The sequence below is a fragment of the Caloenas nicobarica genome, chromosome 9, assembly GCF_036013445.1.
Source record: "Caloenas nicobarica isolate bCalNic1 chromosome 9, bCalNic1.hap1, whole genome shotgun sequence".
Lineage (NCBI taxonomy): Eukaryota > Metazoa > Chordata > Aves > Columbiformes > Columbidae > Caloenas > Caloenas nicobarica.
Window position 1 is genome coordinate 13,944,238 of NC_088253.1, and position 18,364 is coordinate 13,962,601.

The 18,364-nt window shown below is 39.4% G+C and overlaps 2 protein-coding genes across 8 annotated transcripts in view; one reads left to right on the forward strand and one right to left on the reverse strand.

Annotated features, from left to right (window-relative positions):
- Positions 1-11,842, forward strand: part of ANKRD27 (ankyrin repeat domain 27) — a 54,231-nt gene extending 42,389 nt beyond the window's left edge. For 5 of the 7 annotated variants that reach the window (XM_065640957.1, XM_065640956.1, XM_065640955.1 and 2 more), the window contains 8 exons: positions 2,132-2,254; positions 3,706-3,903; positions 4,949-5,068; positions 5,666-5,827; positions 6,724-6,832; positions 7,859-7,940; positions 8,490-8,562; positions 9,877-11,842. In XM_065640957.1, the coding sequence (XP_065497029.1) occupies positions 2,132-2,254; positions 3,706-3,903; positions 4,949-5,068; positions 5,666-5,827; positions 6,724-6,832; positions 7,859-7,940; positions 8,490-8,562; positions 9,877-10,149 (1,140 nt within the window). In that variant the 3' untranslated portion in view covers positions 10,150-11,842. Of the gene's footprint in view, positions 1-2,131; positions 2,255-3,705; positions 3,904-4,948; positions 5,069-5,665; positions 5,828-6,723; positions 6,833-7,858; positions 7,965-8,489; positions 8,563-9,876 lie in introns of those variants that run through there. The other 2 variants (XM_065640961.1, XM_065640960.1) reach the window with 2 other exon arrangements.
- Positions 11,843-13,436: 1,594 nt separating this feature from the next.
- Positions 13,437-18,053, reverse strand: PDCD5 (programmed cell death 5). The gene is made up of 6 exons (XM_065640963.1): positions 17,960-18,053; positions 16,895-16,935; positions 15,658-15,719; positions 15,113-15,204; positions 14,820-14,891; positions 13,437-14,424 (listed from the first exon to the last, which is right to left on the reverse strand). Exons 1-6 carry the CDS (start codon positions 18,023-18,025, stop codon positions 14,377-14,379), a joined length of 381 nt encoding a protein of 126 aa, XP_065497035.1. The 5' UTR covers positions 18,026-18,053; the 3' UTR covers positions 13,437-14,376.
- Between the last annotated feature and the right edge of the window lie 311 nt (positions 18,054-18,364).

An 18,364-nucleotide genomic window follows, 5' to 3' on the forward strand; every position in this document is an offset into this window, starting at 1 on the left:
AACACTTTGTCTTACTCTGACAGCCTGAGTTCTGTCTCCATAGGAACAGAAGCAGCAGTAGGGTCATTAGTGCTCTGGTAGATTCCCGCTGTGACAGCCAATTGAGCTTTGCAAGAGGAAGCACTGAAAAAAAGTGCTATGAAACTGGAAGATTTGAAAAAAAAATATTATGCTGTGATTGTTCAGGAAGCCAGAAAACAACCGTTGTCATCATCGTAGCACCTGCAAACTTCAAAAGCAAGTATGCTTTAGATTGGAGAGAATGGTGTTAATCAGCGAGTTATTTTAATTAGCTGATTCAATGGCAACTAATTCTACATTTTGAAAATAAAATTTAGCCCCCTTTGGTAAATTTTCGATGTCTGTAGTGAGAAAGAAGTATTTTGGGCAGTGTGGAGGGAATATCTGTATAGAAAATATTAAGCTTTATTCCCAAAATACGTTTCAGAGTTATGCAGAAGCCTTTTTGAGAGAGGTTCCCTAAGTGTATTTTGACATGTTTAGTGTTTGCTGAATTGGTAGAAGATGATTGTAGCTCCGTTCGTGGTGGAGACTGTTAAGAATTGTTTTAGCCCATTGTGTATTGCTTTGAACAAAGCCTTTAGGTGGCTCTAAGTCAGTAAAGGATGGTGTACAAGTAGTCGACGCTGCTTAACATCAATTCTCAGTGACTGGATTTGGTGGTCAAGTGTACACCATGGCCCCTTTGTGATGGATGAACCATTCGACTTTCAACAAAGATACTTAGATTTAAAAAAAAACCCAAGCCAATTTAAAAAACCCCTTTTATTATCAGAGTGGGATAACGCTAGAACAGACCTGGAAGGTTACAGAACCTCTTCTGTTAAAAGTATTTGAGAAAAGATTGGTCAAACTTCTGCCAACAGTATTAAGGAAGAACTGACATAGTCTCAGTGTAGAATAGTGGATTGGGCACTCTTCTGAAATTCCTTCCACCCAACTAGTCTTGACTGTTCTGCTGGAATGGGTATGTGCAAATCCACCACAAAAAAATCAACCAACGAAACAAACAAACGAATCTCTTGTATAAAATAAATCCTGTGGAGCAGTGAAAAGTCTGGCATACAGGGTACAGTGCTCCTGGAGTGCTCTCCTAGATGTTCCTGGAAGTGTGTTACTCTGCAATGTAAAGAAGGTTTTAGATGACAAGTTATCTGGCAAAGGGAGATTATGGACAATTTCCTGAGATGCTTCAGTGTGTGTCTGTCTTGGTTTCTGAGTGCCGTGATCTCAGCCCTTTTCACACACCTACAGAAAGGTGACCGGTAACGTATTGTCCCTGGCATGATGAGACCAATTTAATTCCCACTTCTGCCTTGAGTTTCTGAAGGACTTGTCTCATTGACCATAATGCAAGCTCAGAATGATACACTAGATAGATGTCAGGCTTAACGTTGCCGGGTGGTGCAATAATGGAGACTTAATACAGTCACTGCTAATTCTAAGATGTCTTTAGTTTACAGTGGATTAATGAATTTCAAGGTAAAAATGTATTTCTTAAACAGCTTTTCTTTGTTGCATAGAATTTAGTGTCAAATTAACATGCAGTAAGCACCCTTCTTTGCAAATTGCACATGAATGCTCTGAGTACTAAGACAATCTTCATTGAAGGGCCGCTCTCTTCCTCAAAAACGAGGCATCGTACATTGAGGAACGAGTGAAACTCAAACTCCTGGGAAGTGACAGACCTCAGAGAAGGCAATGCCCCTGCATAGTTCTGTATATCGGTTAAATGTCGTCGTCCTTGTCACTTCTTACGTTCGTTAAAGCAAAAGATGAAACAAAATTCACATTGATATGAGCTAGCACAAATCATCTGAGCTGAAAGGATTTGGAGGGCTTCAGAATGGGTGAACACTGAAGTCTTGATTAGGCAGCAGAAAGTCAATTATAATTTACTTCACTGCTCTACTTGGTGAACTTTCTGGCTGCTTTGTCAACAACATTTTTTAATTTGGCCTGTGGGCAGCGGTTGCCAGGAGGTAGCTGTGTACTCTCCCCAAGATATTCACAAGTCTGTGTTTGTAAAATCTTACTTGTCTACATATGGAAATCTATTGGGACACGGAACCTTTGGACTTTGTAAAGGAGGACTTGCTTTTTATTCCAGGTACGTTATCTCTTGGAATGGATGGAAGAAGACTTAGAAGATGAGGATGACACAGTCAGTATGTCGAAACCAGAATTCTGCCATCCATTATGCCAGTGCTCAAAATGTGGGCCAGCACAAAAGGTTGGAATGTTCATTCTGTAAAAGAAATAATTTATGTTCTTGTAATGTAATTTTAGCTCTAGGGAAATAGCATTTATATTGCCCAACACCTCTGTATCTCTGTCTAAAAAACCAAATGTATATAGATCATAACAGAGTTCATCTGTTGTCATGAAATTGTTCTCTTTTTAGTTGAACTGTAGAAAATTTTGGATACAGCAACAGTGTTCAAAGACTTGCTCAGTATCTTAATGGAGTGAAATAAATGTGCAGTTTGATTTTAGAATATGTGGACTGCTGTTATTAAGGCTTGGACAACTTTGAAAGATGGGAAAAATCTTTTTGTAAGCCTCAGTTTCTCCTCGTTCTCTTTTTTAGTTTATTTTGCTAACTATCACAGAGTATCTCCTTAGTAATCAGTTTAGCAAGGGGTGCCTGCTAATCCTATAATCAATATAATGCTTATAAAGTATTTTTTAGATTGCGTGACATCTTTCATACAAGCTATATCTAAAACCTCTTCAGAGATTAAGTACAGTTGCAAAGGCTTCCTTTTCCTTTCCCTTTTCCTTTCCCTGAGAGTATGCTGCTTGTCCTTAAATGCTTCACATTCACACCGTGCTTTATTCTCTGATGACGTGTGTCCGTGTACCCTGTGCACGGAGATCACGTGCTGAAGGTGCCAGAGCCTGAGGCCATTAAGTGCATTTTATTGATAACAGGGGAAGGAATGGCATTTTCTGTGGGATTTGCCTCCTGAATGAAAAATAGTAGGAATTTGTTAACTAATCTTAACTCCTGTATTAGGTAGGCACACATTTAAAAGCTCGTTGAAGACAGGCAGAAAGAGAGATTGTCTGCTGCTGTGTTAGGCAACTATGCAGCTTGCAAGGAGTGAAAAAGGATGTTCTGTGTGAGGTGTGTTCCAGGTGGGTTCCTTATCTTGATTCCTCATGGGGAGTCTGTTCTCTGGGCCAGTGTTATTTCCACATGGATAAAATTAATTTTAGTTTTGTATCCTCATTACCTCGAGCATGTAGCAGTAAAATAGGTGTGTAGTGTCTGTCTCCAAGAGCATAAATGTCTGTATAAATGAAAGGAACTTATAGTATTAACACTCCCCATATGTAAGAGCATCCTAACAGCTGTAGAGTTTTACTTCTGTCTCATCCTGTGCTGCTTTAGCCTGTTTTTAATATAATGAGTACTTTGCCTGGAATTTCTCTATATAAAGCTGTCATGTTGGAAGAGAAGAGGGAAAAAATAACTCATTTTTTTGTTGAAAAATACTACCCAGCTGCTCTGGTTTACTGACTCTTTTCCTGAAGGTCTCAAATGAGGCTCTGGAGCAGCAGCTCTTGTAATCTCCATCTACCCGTTTTGTGTATGCTTAGCAGGTATTTGGCTGTTTTTTGGTCAACAGAAGGTAGCGTGTTTAACGATACAGTTTTATTGTGTGTTTTCCTGAACAGAAGTTTGGAAGGATCTCTGCTAATGGGCTTGGAGTCAATGTTTCAAACCAGGATGGTTTTACACCGTTGCATATGGCAGCGTTGCACGGACACTCGGAGCTCGTCTCGCTCTTGCTGAAGCACGGAGCCCGGATCAGTGCCAGGAACGCAAAACACGCCGTTCCCCTCCATCTGGCCTGCCAGAAAGGTCACTTCCAGGTAACTGAGCCTCTTCATAAATGCCAGCTATTATCAACAATTTACCAACGAGACCAGACCAGTAACAGGGAAAATTAATTTGATGATTCTGGTTTTTTTTTTTTTTCAATGTCTGAAATCTCCAGACAGAAAGGGGATCTTTCGACTGGAACAGTTTCAGTAGGCACCTTTTCTTTCCTAAATTACCTAGAATAATGGTTTAATGAAAGGTGAATAGCTACTGTCGTACATCAAACACTTTAAAAATACCCCGTGCAGCTGAATCTTCCTCTGTATCTTCAACAGAGTCACTCATTAAGTCGATTTCAAGCCAAGTGCAGCTCTGAGGGCAGCTGAAAACCTCAGCCCTGACTTCAAGTCAGCGAAGTGTCAGCAGTGAAGGAGCAGCACGAGCAAGGGAGGGCAGGATATTAATACAGGAGGGAGAGTAAATGAGAGGGGAAAATAATGATCATGAAAAAGCAGCGGCAGAGAGGCAAATGGGAATATGCTGAAATGTGGAAAATGGTTTTTAAGAATAAGGAGCTGAGGAGTGCAAGAGGAAAAATGGAGAGAATTGTGAAGATGATAGGGAGACAAAGCACTAGGGAAGCAAGACGAAAATGAGAATACAACTCAAACTTGTAGGTTAATGGAGGTTATTTCACAAGGTGTTTACAACATAAAGAGCTGCCAAGTGTTCTGATGAGTTTCAAAAGGGGGAAAGGATACTGCTGCTGTGGGGGGTTGTTTTTGACGTTTGAAGTTATTGATTATGTATGTGTTTTACATACTTAGAGTTTTGTTTTCTGGCCTTTCTTCCAGTTGCTTAAGGTTTTTTAAAAAGTGTGTGGTAAAATATGAAAATTAGTATGATAGGAAGACATGCTTGTGGTTATCGTCTGTTTGGCAAAGATGAGACTTGTTTTCTCCATCCTTTTTTCTTCCGTCTCTTTTTCATTCTAGACGTAAAAAAAGAAAGTTCTTTAAAAAAAAAAAAAGCTGTCACTGCGTGGTTATGGTTAGCTGGTATCTTAAATTAAAGACTTGTTACTTCTTTCAATAGGTGGTAAAGTGTCTGATGGATTACAATGCTAAACAAAATAAAAAGGATATATATGGGAATACTCCTTTAATTTATGCATGCTTGAATGGCCAGTATGAGACTACTGCCTTGTTGTTGCAGGTAAGATCACTGAAAACAGAACGCTCAGAATAGTATTTCTTATGTGATATCTGTGCTTACCCAGTACTCAGGATTAGTATTTTTAGTTGTGCATTTCTCTTTCAAAACTACTTGCGGACAAATAAGAGTATTTGTTATCTAACTCCTTTCAATCCCTTCCCCTCATGTTTTTTTTATTTAGATAAATATTATTTTACTGTTGTACAGCTAGCTGTTTTTATGGAACGTTTTTGTGGCAGGTGCTAGGTTTTCCTGCTTATGATTCTATCACGTAGGGTTTTTTGCATTTTTTTGTTTTGTTTTTTGGGGTTTTTTTTAATAATATCTCTTGGAATGTGCAGTAGATACACGCAGAAATGAAATAAGCTGATCTGTGAAACTGTGGCTGAGAGGAGGAACTAATATGATCAGGTGGCTTATTGTTGAACTGGTGATTGCTAATGTACGCTTTCTGCATTTGTATACAGCTACAAGGCTTCTGTTGCATTTTTCTCATCCATACATTAAAAATAGAAGGCGAGAAAAACAGAACAGCAATGTCCTGTCTCCATTTCCTGCTACTCCGTCTTTATAACTTCATTTTCTCTTGTTGTCCAGCATGGAGCTTCTGTTAACCTCTGCAATGCCAAGGGAAACACGGCGCTGCACGAGGCGGTGCTGGGGAAGCACGAGGCGCTGGTGGAGCTGCTGCTGCGGAGCGGCGCCGTGACGCACGTCAGGAACGACAGGAACTGCACCCCTGCCGACTGCGCCGAGCCCGTGAGTGCACAGAGCTCGTTTCTAAACTTCCACATGCATGACCTGGGAAAGAAGACAAATATAACTGTTTATCACAACAGTATCTGTCAAGATGTCTGTATTTAACAGTTATACATGATGTAGACTAAGATGCCTGTTTGCTGTACAACATACCCTATGATACCTGTTGTATGTGAAACCTGTTGTGTTTCTAAAACAGATTATTCTAGACAAAAAGGATGAGTCTAGAAAGAATGAAAGCACATATGTGAATGAAAATGACATTAAAATCTATGCTAATAATGACAGAGAGCAGAAGAAATGTTGAATGTAGGAAAATGAACACCTGCTAATCAGTTAGAGTGACAGCAGTCTTCTTTGTTCCACCCACTCTCTTTTGCCCTTCATGCCATTTGATATGCTTTATCTTGTCATCAATAACTCTGACCTTCCCCTTTAATAACAGCAGTAACATAACATGTAAATTAAATTATAAAGAATTATTTTACTCTTTAAATTATTTGATGTATGGTCCCTATCTTGATGCGCTTAAATGGCCTCTGAGATGTAGCATAATGACCACAAAATTCTGTACTGAATCAATTTTAGTATATGTATTACCATTTAAACTGAAATTAGCTTAACTATAAATAATAAAGTTTAAAATAATAGGTGAAGACCACAAAACCATCACTCTGGTACAGTGCAACTTGTGGAACACTGATCTTGTCCCTACTCAAAATGATACAATTTAAAGTTTGTATTTATAATGAGGTATTTTTGTGTGCGTTACTTAACAGTTACATTAATTTGAAAAGCAATTGATTAACACACTTTGCATAGACTAGAATCTTAAATTGTACTGATGTTCTTCTTTTTCTTTAATAATGGTGAAAACGGAAACTTTTAAAATTAAGAATTCAAATATCATTAAGTTGCTGGAAACAGCACCCAGCTGTGCGCCTATATCAGCAGAGAGAGGAAAGGAGTGTGAGCAGCATGCTACTATCAAGATAAGAAAAAAAGGTACGTCATTTCTGCTGGTATGAATAAAAAGGGACTTAGGAGTTCATGTGTGACTGCATCAAATATTTTATGTAATAGATTTACATATAATTAAAGAACAAACAACTGTTTTGCAAATTTATTACAGGTAACTCCTAAAACACTACAACTAAATGCAGCAGACTTTGTGTTATATTAATGATATTTCCACAAACTCAGTTTTCACTTTTTTTTGGGAGGGGGTGTGTGTGAATTTTATATGCAAAACCATTTAAAGTTTAAAAAACTTGCTACATTTGAGATAATGTAATTAACCATGTAATAATTGTCCATTTGAGTGCAAAGTAAACCAGATTAATTTAAATCACCTCTAGTTGTCATTTACATTGCCCTAAAACAGGTTAGGGAGTGACACATCCATTAGTTACTGTCTCTTGTATTACGGGACAGAAATAAGAGCTACAAAGGTAACAGTCTGAACCATTAAGCGGGAGTTGGGGCGGATGAGGAGCAGGGGTGCTCATTCAACATCCGAGAGTTCTAGTCAGGCTTTTCAAAGTAACTCTTGCCTGCTTCCCTAGAAAAGATTGTGAATGTTTCATTAATACAAAACCAAAATTAATCACAGTATGCCGATGCCAAAGACTGATACAGTCCTTTCAGATATCATGAGACTAGTTCTAAAAGAACAACAGAAGACATGAGTAAGTAATATTAATGAAGAGGTGGTACAGTATCTGTGTGGTACTTAGTTCAGGCTTGTAAAAATTGGAGTTAAGGACCTCAAAGTCCAGAATTACATGGTCTCTTCAGAAGCTTGGCCAGTTGTGCTAATCTGATGAGTGCTTACTCCTGCGACTTAAAATGCTTTAAAATTTCCAAAGATGAATTGGGACTCTGATTCAAGTTATTACTATTATAGTTTTACTGTAGGATTTAAAATCTAATGTTAGTAGATACCTCCTTTAATTCAGAACTGTGGAGTTTTTTTAATTCTTAAGTGTGACTCAGTCGTAATTTTAGCTGCCTGTTCTTTTAAACCCCTAGTGAATTCTAAGCCATGTGAGAAAGCCGATGATCCCATAAGCAGACAACTTCAACTGGTCCAATCAATTAACAGATTTAACAAGTAAGCATAGAAGATTCCTCCAAAGTACGTTTATTGTTTCCCATAAGCAAACAAGAAATACAACTATTAATAAAGCCCAGCAGTGGGTCAGGCATTGTTAATGAATCACATGTGACTAATTTGAGAGTAGATGTGAATCCTGCGAGGTGAGCACGTGCAGATCCCCAGGCAGGGGTTCTTTGGGGCGAACAGCAGTGACGTGCTGGGCAGCAGGAGGGAAAGGCTGGTGGGGAAGGAGGACAGGCAAACGTATTTAAAATTTCATTGGCACTAATACTTGGTGTGCCATAAATCCGGAATTTCAGAGCCAGACTGCCGTAAAATATTATCTTAGCGCTTCAGTCAGTGGTTGGGTTTTCCTGTGATCTTTTTAAACATTAATGTCTACTCTGTGATAAAATAACAGGAAATACTAGCAGGCTGTCATTCTGAGCTGTCAGATAACAGCCTTCTCTGTTGAGATAGTGCCGCCTTGTGGATTTGTTGTGATTGAGAATTTTGTGAAAAGGCTTATGTGGTTAAATTTAATTTCTTTAAAATATTTTTTAGAGCAAAACATTTACGGAGAACAATAACAAGAGATAAAAGTGTCCCTAATTTTGACTATCAGTTATTGCATCAGGTAAGTGGAAATAGTTGCTTGAACTATTTGTATAATAGAGCGAATCTGTTTGTTTTGTCTGCCATTAATATAGATGCATATAACAGGAAAGTTTTTTTATTAGTGGTGGTCAGTGAATCTCCAAAGTTCTGACCCATTTGCTAAATTGTTAATGTTTCATCATTGTTCAAACTTCAATGGTGCTTCTATAACACCTTTTAAGCATCTTATTCTTACTTTTAAACCTCTTAAGCCTCTTACTGTCTTGTTTTCTGTGTCACGTCTAGCAGAATCTGCGTTATACTAAGGCTTGAAAACCTCTACAGCTTATCAAAGCGATAGCCAAACAGAGATGCATGTACAAGAGAGAAATTTTCCAGATTAAAATTGGGGTTTGCATGATAAATCTGCTTGTTTAATTAAACATAGGATTTAGATTTTGTAATTGTGGATCACTGAAGGTAAGGTATGTCATGCACGTACAGCAGGTGTCAAAAATATAATATGTGACCGTGATATATAGCACTTAAATCATGTGTGACTGTCATGGCTTTGTGAATATACAGGTTATACAGCTTTAAATTGTTAGTGGGTTTAAACATGTATAATCTCAGTCTGAAACATTTTCTAGATTGCCATTATTTCAGTGAAAGGGTATTGTAGTTGATTTCTGCCTTTAGTTCTTCTCTTAGAAAATCTGCCGTTAGCATCCTTGGATTTTTTATTTTTATCTCTTAGTTATTTTAACATTTGCAGAGTGGTCAGTAATCAAGGAGAGCCACCCACTCTGAAAAGGAAAAATCAGGAGCAGATCTGGAAGACAGGAATAGTTGGAATGACCAAAAAGAATCTTGAAGGGGGGCTGTGGAGGGCGGGTGTCCCTGCCCTGGCAGATGAGATCTGGAATCGGGGAGTTCCTGCCTTTGCCTTCAGCCGTGCCTGCTTGAGCCTGGCTCTACTAATACTTGCATGTTCTTAACAGTAAAAGAAATGGCTGTTCAGTTCAAGTACCTCGAGACTTGTGTTACAGAAGGTGTTCAGAAGAGTTAGGATGATATTCAGGATAGTCCAGTGACAAGAAGTTTTGGGATGCCTTCGTTATCTTTTCAGTTCTGGTGCTGATTTATGTGCCGCCTGGGGCAGGTTGGCCTCTTCTCGTTTCCTCATATGTAGACCAAATATAATTACTGTCCTACAGAGTGTGCTACTTTTGTTGGCTGTGTTCTCAGTATAATTTTGGGATAGTTCTATTCAAGAAACACTATATTCATTTTACTTCTTTGTAAAGGAGAAAGTGGGCAGTACTTTTAACGTACCATTTTTCTATCCTCACAGCTAGCTATTAAAAGCTTTGATAAAACCAAGTTAAAATCTGTTGAAACGCTGGACCAGAGCAAAGTTAAGATTGACACAGGATGCAGCGGTGAGTTTGTGAAACATAGTGACGTGACAGAAGTTCCTCACAGGAGCAAATTAATGCACCGAAGACACACTGTTAATGTGCCACTTTCAGCAGAGAACATTGGCGATAATATTTTATCCAGCCCTGGAAATCCAAGTATTTCACAATCAAGAGACTGCTGCAATGACTTGCTTTCAAAACATTGACAAGGAAGTGCAAATTTGGTGTCAAAAGCTGAGGAGGGAGGTGGTGGTAATTTTCAATAACCCTTCACTGTATATCGAAGAATTCAGTTGACACGTGCAAGTCTGCCTTCAGCGCGGAACACAGGGCGACTCTTCAGCAGAAACAGAATGTTCTGGCACTTTCAAAGACTGAATCCTCTGTTTATGTTGGAGGTAACTGCACAGCCGGATCGTTACTGATCTCAACAAACAGGGACGTACTGAGATGTTGGCAGCAAAATTACTTTCCTATTTTACTTAGCACTTACTAAAAAATTATATGTAACAGTAAACCAAATGAAACCCTGTATTGTATTTTTCAGCTACCCACTTTGTTTTTAAAAGTCTTTGAATAATTTTTGCTTTTTCAGTTTTTATCACTACATTGGATAAGTATATAAATATATATATTTATATATATATAAAGATATATTGGATAACAAGGTATTTATTGCCAGAGGTAATTGAAATGTCTCTATTTTTATTGTAATGTTACAAACCCTTATAGTATATATTTCTGTATATTTCAGTAGCTGGGAAAACAATAGTCCATAACATGTGTGACGCTGCATTAGAAATGTACACATGCTATTAATGTGAAGGGATGTAATCCTTGCTAACGTCTTTGCAATGCTCCCCTGTATTGGATCTGCAAGAGCAAGTTCTTATACAGGAGCCAAAATACTGGGGAAAAAGTACAGAGCCCTTGACAAAGCTGAACTTTGGACTCGCTGTTCACAGCTAAATAAAAAAAAAAAGCAGAAGTGAGCATGTGTAAGGATACACCAAATTGTTTTAAGCTGGCATGTTTTTTTTTTCCTCCCTTCCTCTAAAGCAAGTAATGCAAAAATGCACAAATATTCATGATTCTGAACCTGGGCAACATCTGCAGACAAAACTGCTTAGGAGGTGGCTCTGGACTTCTTTAAAAAGGTGAAATTCCAATTATGAGAAGTACTTCTCACATGGGTAAGCATTTGTTGCAATAGGCCAAATATTACTCCATTCCTAGAGGTGATAACTGAAGAACTGAAAGTTTGTAAGTTACTACGAGATGGCTGCTTAGATTCAGACTTCATTTTCTACTGTTCAGTTACGGTAAGAGAAGCGTAAATAGCACAAGCCAGGTTTCTAAGTGCAGTATTCTTTATTCTTGGCTCATCACATCCAGCTTGCATTTTATTTCATAAACTATTAGTATGAATAATGGTATTTAACTGTGGTATTAGGAAGCTGCCTGGCAAAGTACAAGGCTGAAATACATACTGGTGATTTTTTGAAGTAACTTTTTAATTCAAGAGGTAAAATGTGCAATAAGTGCACATATGGACATGTGGAGATGAGGGTCATGGGTTTATTTTTCTAATAATTTATGAGTTCACCTGATTTTCTAATGTGCCTTGGATTTGTGCCAAATGATTGAAAGAAAAAACTAGTAAAATAACTCTTGAAAATGCAGTTTTCCTTGAGCGATTTTTTCGAAGCGTTGAGTTTTTTATGTCATTTCCTTGCTTTTGTTTTTGTAGGCAATTGAAGTCACCTTATGTGTATGTCTAAATTGAGAGATCTGTTGGAATTTACTCTCAAGTTCAATATGACCTTCTTCCTCCCAAATTCATGGGTTACTGTTATTAGGTTGTGTGGTTTTGGATTTAAGGCATAGAGCTGTACCATATAGTGAAACTGAACCTTTTCACCTAACTTCTCCAGCTGTACATTCCCATTAAAAAAAAAAAAAAAAGGATGGATGTTCAGCTATTACAAGCCAGAAGACCAAGAGGAAAAAGACATGAACTAGTTTTTTTCCCTCTTGTGACACTATAACAATGACCTAGAGTAAGCCACTTACCCTAGATGTTACTTAGAGAGTTTAAGATACAAGTAAACTTTCATAGATCTGATGTCCAAACTACATAATGAGATTTTTTGCTTGTGTTCTCATTATACTATGCATTTAACTACATGATTCTTAAACCTCCTTGACAATATGGATTAGAAAAATCAATTTATAAGCTTTTTAATACTGGTGATAGTATGCTACAGAGTGTAAGTACAGAATATCCTGTTGCCACTACAGACCAGGAGTTAGAACAATGACACCAGGTGTTCAGTATCAAGTCTTTTTTCTTAATTCTTAATAATAGGCACAGTGTGTTTAAAGAGCTTTGGAAACAGATTTTAAAATAGCTCATTAAATAACTTTGAAAAGGGTTAGAGATAAGTGTCAGGATGTGAACTCGTTATTTAGTTACTTGCTTTTTTTTTCCTATTAAAAGCAAATTTTGAATACAACAGGTTATTGAAAACAGCTTGTTCAATACCGTTTTATTTTCAGCGTAGAAGTATTTTGTTGTATTCCATGCAAGTGGTGAGACAGCTGCAACACTCCCAAGTTTCAGCCTTGATATGAATGGTTATATAATTATTGGTTAATTTGACTCCTAAAATTTAAGAATTGGCCAAGTGTTAATGTAGCACATGCCTTTGAAAAACTTCTCCCCTCTCCAGTAAAATAAAACATCTGCAAGAAAACAAAAAAAAAAAGTAGTAGCTTACTAAGGCAACTTAATGCAGACTTGGTGCATCTTGCCTACTGTATTTTTAACAAAATCTGTATTTTAAGACATCTAACAGGAGAATATATTTTTTTCTTTAGAGTTTTATAGAAAAAAGTACAAATTTATTAGCATTAACCTGAGTTTTCTATTACAGTATCAGAACAGTTGTCCTTGTGAACCGGTGACTGAGCCAGGCTTCAGTTTTATTCAGTGTTCAGTCTAGGATAAAGCTTATTTCCAGACATTTTGGATGGGTAGCGTATGTATTAAAAAAAAAGCACTTAAATGCCAAACAATTCCACGATCATCTAAATTATGAAAAGATAACGAGTAACAAATTATTTAGGTAGATGAAATAGTTTGCGAGTTTCCTTTGACATGCTTAACCAAGCTTGTAATTAAAAAACACCTTAATATTCAAAGATATGATGATCAAGGGCTAAACTGGAATAGGATTTGAAGGGAGTACCCCTGGAAGCTTCCCCCAGCAGTCTGTAGTGCAAATAGACTGAAGTCAATCTCGTGACACTAGTTGTCTGCAAAACATGCTACCATGCAGTCCAGATTAATCTCCAAAAGGTTGTAAGTTAAAATAAATCCAAAACATGACAGAGACAAGCAAAATGCCCAGTCTAGTCCAAATGAAACAAAAATAACTGTTTAAATACTTTTTAACCACATTCATACAAAAGGAAAACCACCCACTAGTACTCAATTTAAGTGCACAATTTTATTCTGTTCCAAAAACCACTGCAGTTGGCATCATACCATGTTCTTGTTATATTATGTCAGAAAAGGGTTTTGTGGTGTTAGAGTGTTTATCAGCACATTACAGTATTTATCCTACTTATTTCCATAACCATATTTTGGAATAAACATATAGCACAAGTTCCGTTTTACTTTATGCATGCAGGAGTTTCAGAAAGTTTAGGAAAACTGTCTTTTTTGCAAGGTAAGAAACACTCCAGCCATTTGATAAAAGTGGAGGTAGTTTTAAGAAAAATACGATACCAAGTGTCTGAACAGTGCTGTTTTACAGTTAACTTGCTTTTTTGGAGATAGCTTGATTATTTCGTAGGGGAACAGTTCAACTGCATGTTGGTTACAATTTCTTTACACAGACTGCCTGATATGAAGTCCTCTGATCCAAACACTACTTTGATATTTTCACTTTATTTTATAAATTTCCAGTGAGCTGCTAGAACAGGCTCCTTCCCTCAGGCTCAGGACATCTCCTAACACTCCTGTGATTCAGAGCCTGGAGCCAAGTCTTAAAACTCCTGGAGGGGAGTGGCTGTTCCCAGCTTTACACTTACAGCTCCTCATGTTGTGGCATCTCCAACAAGCAGCCAGTTAAACGTGTGCAGTTGCTGAAAGCATCACTTACACACTGAGTAGAGGGCAACAAAAAGTTCATGCTAATGAAGCAGGAGGGACCCCCCACACTGCTCAGGCCTTTTATACTACAAAAGTTTAAGTTATAAAATCCTCAGATTCATTTTACAAGACAAGTTCATTTGTTGGCCTTTTTATAAAACAGAACAAAATGAAGTAAAAGAAGCGTAAACATTTTCAGATCTTGCATCCTGCCTGGTAACAGTATGTTGCCTTTCTCCAGGCCTTTTGTTTGGCAGACAGTTTTAGAGTAGTATCAATAATCATCCTCTTCATCAGAATCCAACACTTTCCTTCTGTTGAACTAAAACGAAATGCATGATGTGAAAAGTGAAGCGTCACAGTAAATCCAACATAGAGCAAGCCTTTCCAACTCCACGTGTTTGATAAATGAACACATTATGTTACATGGGTGCAGAACATTTACCCCATCACAACCCACCCCCCACCAAGTCCCTGCTTGGCACAAGAGCACAGACACAGGGCAGTTGTCTCAGCACCAACACCCCACTGCTGCTATCTACAAATTACACTGTTCATAAGAACTGCTGAGATTTAATCCCAGCACTTACCAGTGTAGGTAAGAGAGGTGGTAAATACGAAGTTAAATTCTACCCTGAACTGAAATGGCCAAATACATGCAATTTTTCTGCTCTATTTTATAACAAATTAAAATCACATTTAGGAAACAAAGCCTACCTTAACTGTTGTTTTCTTCTCTGTTTGCTGACTCACTTTTTCAAGTATTTCTATCAAACCTTGTTCTGTTACCTAGGAAAGGAAGAGCCAGATAAATGCATTCTGAGAGATGCTTAGTATCAAGCAACTGAATCACACTTCCCCTTCTTACAAAAGGTGTATATAAAATTGTATTTAGAGGCTCTCAATTGCCTTTTCCAGTTGTTTAATTTACAGATATTAGAAACATGCTTTTTTTTTGAGTGAATTAGGTTTGAAAATGAATATATGTGAGAAAGAAAAACATAACTCACCTTTCCAGGTATCTGTCCAAATCTTGCCATCTGTATAAGGTAATTCTCTACTGCTTTTGCTTTGTCTGGTTTCACAAGTGCTAAATTGCTTACTGCAACAAAAACAGGTTCTGTTCATTTTGTTTCAAAACATAATCAAATACTTTCACTAGTAACTAAAAAGTGACAAATGCTCCTGTGAAACCACCTTCTTCATGCCAGGGTCATGAAATAACTATCTTGTATCTTTATATAAATGAAAATGGCTTTTTCAATTTATTTCTTACTTTTAAATATTTGTTCTGAATTAGATTAACTAATTTTGACTCTCACTACACTTCCTACTATTAATAAAAAAAAAAAAATTAACTTAATTCAGATGTCAGTAAACCGCTCCCCTCCAATCACTGACATCACCAACTGAAAAGCTGTAATAGTTTTATCTTCCCCTCAACAGCAATATTTTTCTAGTCTGGCCTCCATACAAGCACATACATGCTTGATTTGGTCAGCAGTGGAGTATACCAGGTGAGAATTTTTTATTAGAAAGTTACCAGAATACTTACATCTTGCACGAGCTGCCTGATCAAGAACTTGAGCTAAAATAGTATTTCTTATCTCTGCTTCCCTGTAATTAAAAATAAACCACACATTAAAAGTGGGATGTCACATACCTAAACCAATAAGCACAAGACAGCAAACTACAGAAGACTTTCAATTCACGTTAAGTGGCTTACTGAGGTCCCTTCAAACTCTACATAATTTCTTTGACAGCATTTTTTTTTATCATGAGTAGCTCTGTATATGTGGACAAAGTGACAGAGCTGACATCTTCCAAGAAATCTAGATGGATTTTACTACGTACACCTTCCTACTGTTTGTTAGGACATCTTACAGACAAAAGCCACACTACCCACGGTGAAGATCTGGCACGGGGGATTTCACCAAAGGCCGTGTGTGGCAGAGTGGGCATAAGGAACAGTCCATGCAATTGCAAGGCAGAAGCAAAGCTCATTCTTTATTTACAATTTTTCGGTTAGTCTTCATGTACTTAAAACATTGGATTAAGTATTTGCAAAACTGGCATTTTAGTTTATGCATTTTGGTTAATACAAACTTTGTATGCCAAGTCTAGCTCTTTAAAAATTTTTCATTTTCTACTTAGTGCAAATACAAAATGCTGTTTCTGCACTAAGCTCTGACATGAATCATTTTGTTTCATGTTTTTAACTGCAACAGATGTCCTGGAAAAAAAATCAAATCAACTAGGAAAGTATGTTCCCATTGCACCAACAGAGCCAAACCCCTACTCATCACTCAGACAAAACTCCAGTTTGGGAAGAGTTCTGCCAGCCCTCAAGATTTTCATATGACCAACTCTCACCAATCCTGAAAAACCCAGGCTTCCGAGTTCCCGAAGCAGAGGAGAATGGGAATGGTGATGCTTCCCAAAACCATCATATTGTATCACTAAGGGTCGTGAGGTTACTGCACTCAGCAGAGTCCCAAAGTAAAAACGAGCTGCTCCTGCTGTTTTCCTCCACTCCTTCCCACTCCAGTCAGGGTTCGGACTGTCTGACAGCTCTGCTGGAGATCAGCCAGTATAGGCCACATCTGCATCAGTCACATTTTAGCTACCCTTGGATTAAGTCTTTGACTTCTCAGCTGCTTTGTCAGTCGTTTTTTACAACAACAACAAAAAATCATGTGGGTATTTCAAAGAAATTCAATGCTCAAAAAAAAAAAAAAAAAGGTTCACAATGATTAAATGTAAGACCAAAAGAGAATAGTTCTCATTTATACCTCTGTTTTGCTTCTTGTTGAGACTGATCACTGGAAGGATCCTAGAGAATGAGATTAGAATAAATACACTCATCCAAAAACATTACATACAGGACAGTAAATGTAAATATTCCAGCAGAGTCAATGTAAGCTAAACCTGCCTGCTAAACTGCATGGCCACGGACGAGATCCTGAAAATAAGATTCTGCTGCCCTAGCAAATAAATACGCCACACTGTGCTTTCCTCACAAAGCAGAAACGCAAACCAGTGTGATGACTAGAGCTACTGGATCTATCCACACGTTGTAGGTTTGGACATTAAAAGGCCTTCCCATTAGGTCTAAGATAACGAACTTTCCCAAAGCCCAGAAAACAGATGAAAATATTTTAAACTCGTTAAAGTAAGCTAAGAACAAATTAAATTAAATCTAACACTTTGTATTTATCAATACAGAAAAAAGCCCCACAATCCTAACATGGTATTTTGGAACTAACACAGGCAGCTGAGATGACTACTCAGAAGCAAATAACAAAACAAGAGGACCAAGCTGAACTTTATGTTGAATCTGCATCTCAGATTTTACGGGTCACATTTCAAAGTGTGAAAGCAGAACGGGAAACCACAGAGAAAGTAAACGAGGCTGATGGCGGGTATGGGAGAGCCCTTCACGGGAACAGACTGATACACTGCAGCTCTGAAAACGGCGACGACCGAGAAGACTGATGACGGGAATCCACAACGAGCGGCACGGAGGAGGTCGGGGGAGGGACAGTGGGTGCTGAACTGCCCGCGGCGGCAGCCGGGCCGGCGGGGCCGGGCCCTGGCGCGGTGGCCGCGACTGCAGCGGGAGAGGACGCGGCCGTGGGGGCCCGGCCGGGCCTCACCTTCCCACCCCCGTCCGGGTGCCCGTCACCGAGCCCGCAGTCGGCGACGTTTCCAGCCAAAGCCCCGGGGCGGCCGGGTCGCTCCCCCGGCCTCGACCCGAAGCCTTTATTCACCCAGAGGCCCGCGCAGGGCGCGCCCCCTCCTCTCCCGCGCTCCCCCTCCCGCGTCCCCGCCGCGCACGGCCGAGGGAGGCGCCTCACCCCGTGCTTGGCCTGCAGCTCGGCCAGCCGCTGCTGCCGCAGAGCCTCCAGCTCCTCGTCCGCCATGGCTGAGGGGCGGCCGCGCACCCGCCGCGCCTGCGCGGCCGGGCCAGGCGCTGCCAATCCACCGCCGAGCGCGGGGTGCGGCTGCCCTCGCGCCTGGTGCCGCCTCATGGCGCAGCCGCCGCCCCCTCGAGGCCGCAGGAGCGGCCGAGGGCAGCTGGCGGCGCTGCCGGGTGTCCCCTCACCCCCGCGTCTTCTCAGCCCCGCTCCGTGCAGTAGTTCATGGTGTCGTCCAAACTTCTGGCCCAGGAGCTTGTTTCTTCCCTGCGGCAGCCGGCTGTGCCAGGTCGGTGACCCCGCACGCAGCTCGGTGTCTCCAGCGCGGCGACCGCAGCGGTGACG

What these genes read in the sequence shown, in the direction of transcription:
- PDCD5 (XM_065640963.1), bottom strand. Translation starts at nt 18,025, where the DNA reads ATGGCGGACGAGGAGCTGGAGGCTCTGCGGCAGCAGCGGCTGGCCGAG. An exon ending in CAACAAGAAGCAAAACAGAG is followed by an intron (nt 15,720 to 16,894) that starts GTATAAATGAGA and finishes TTTTAATTACAG; the next exon opens with GGAAGCAGAGATAAGAAATA. An exon ending in TCAGGCAGCTCGTGCAAGAT is followed by an intron (nt 15,205 to 15,657) that starts GTAAGTATTCTG and finishes TTTTTGTTGCAG; the next exon opens with TAAGCAATTTAGCACTTGTG.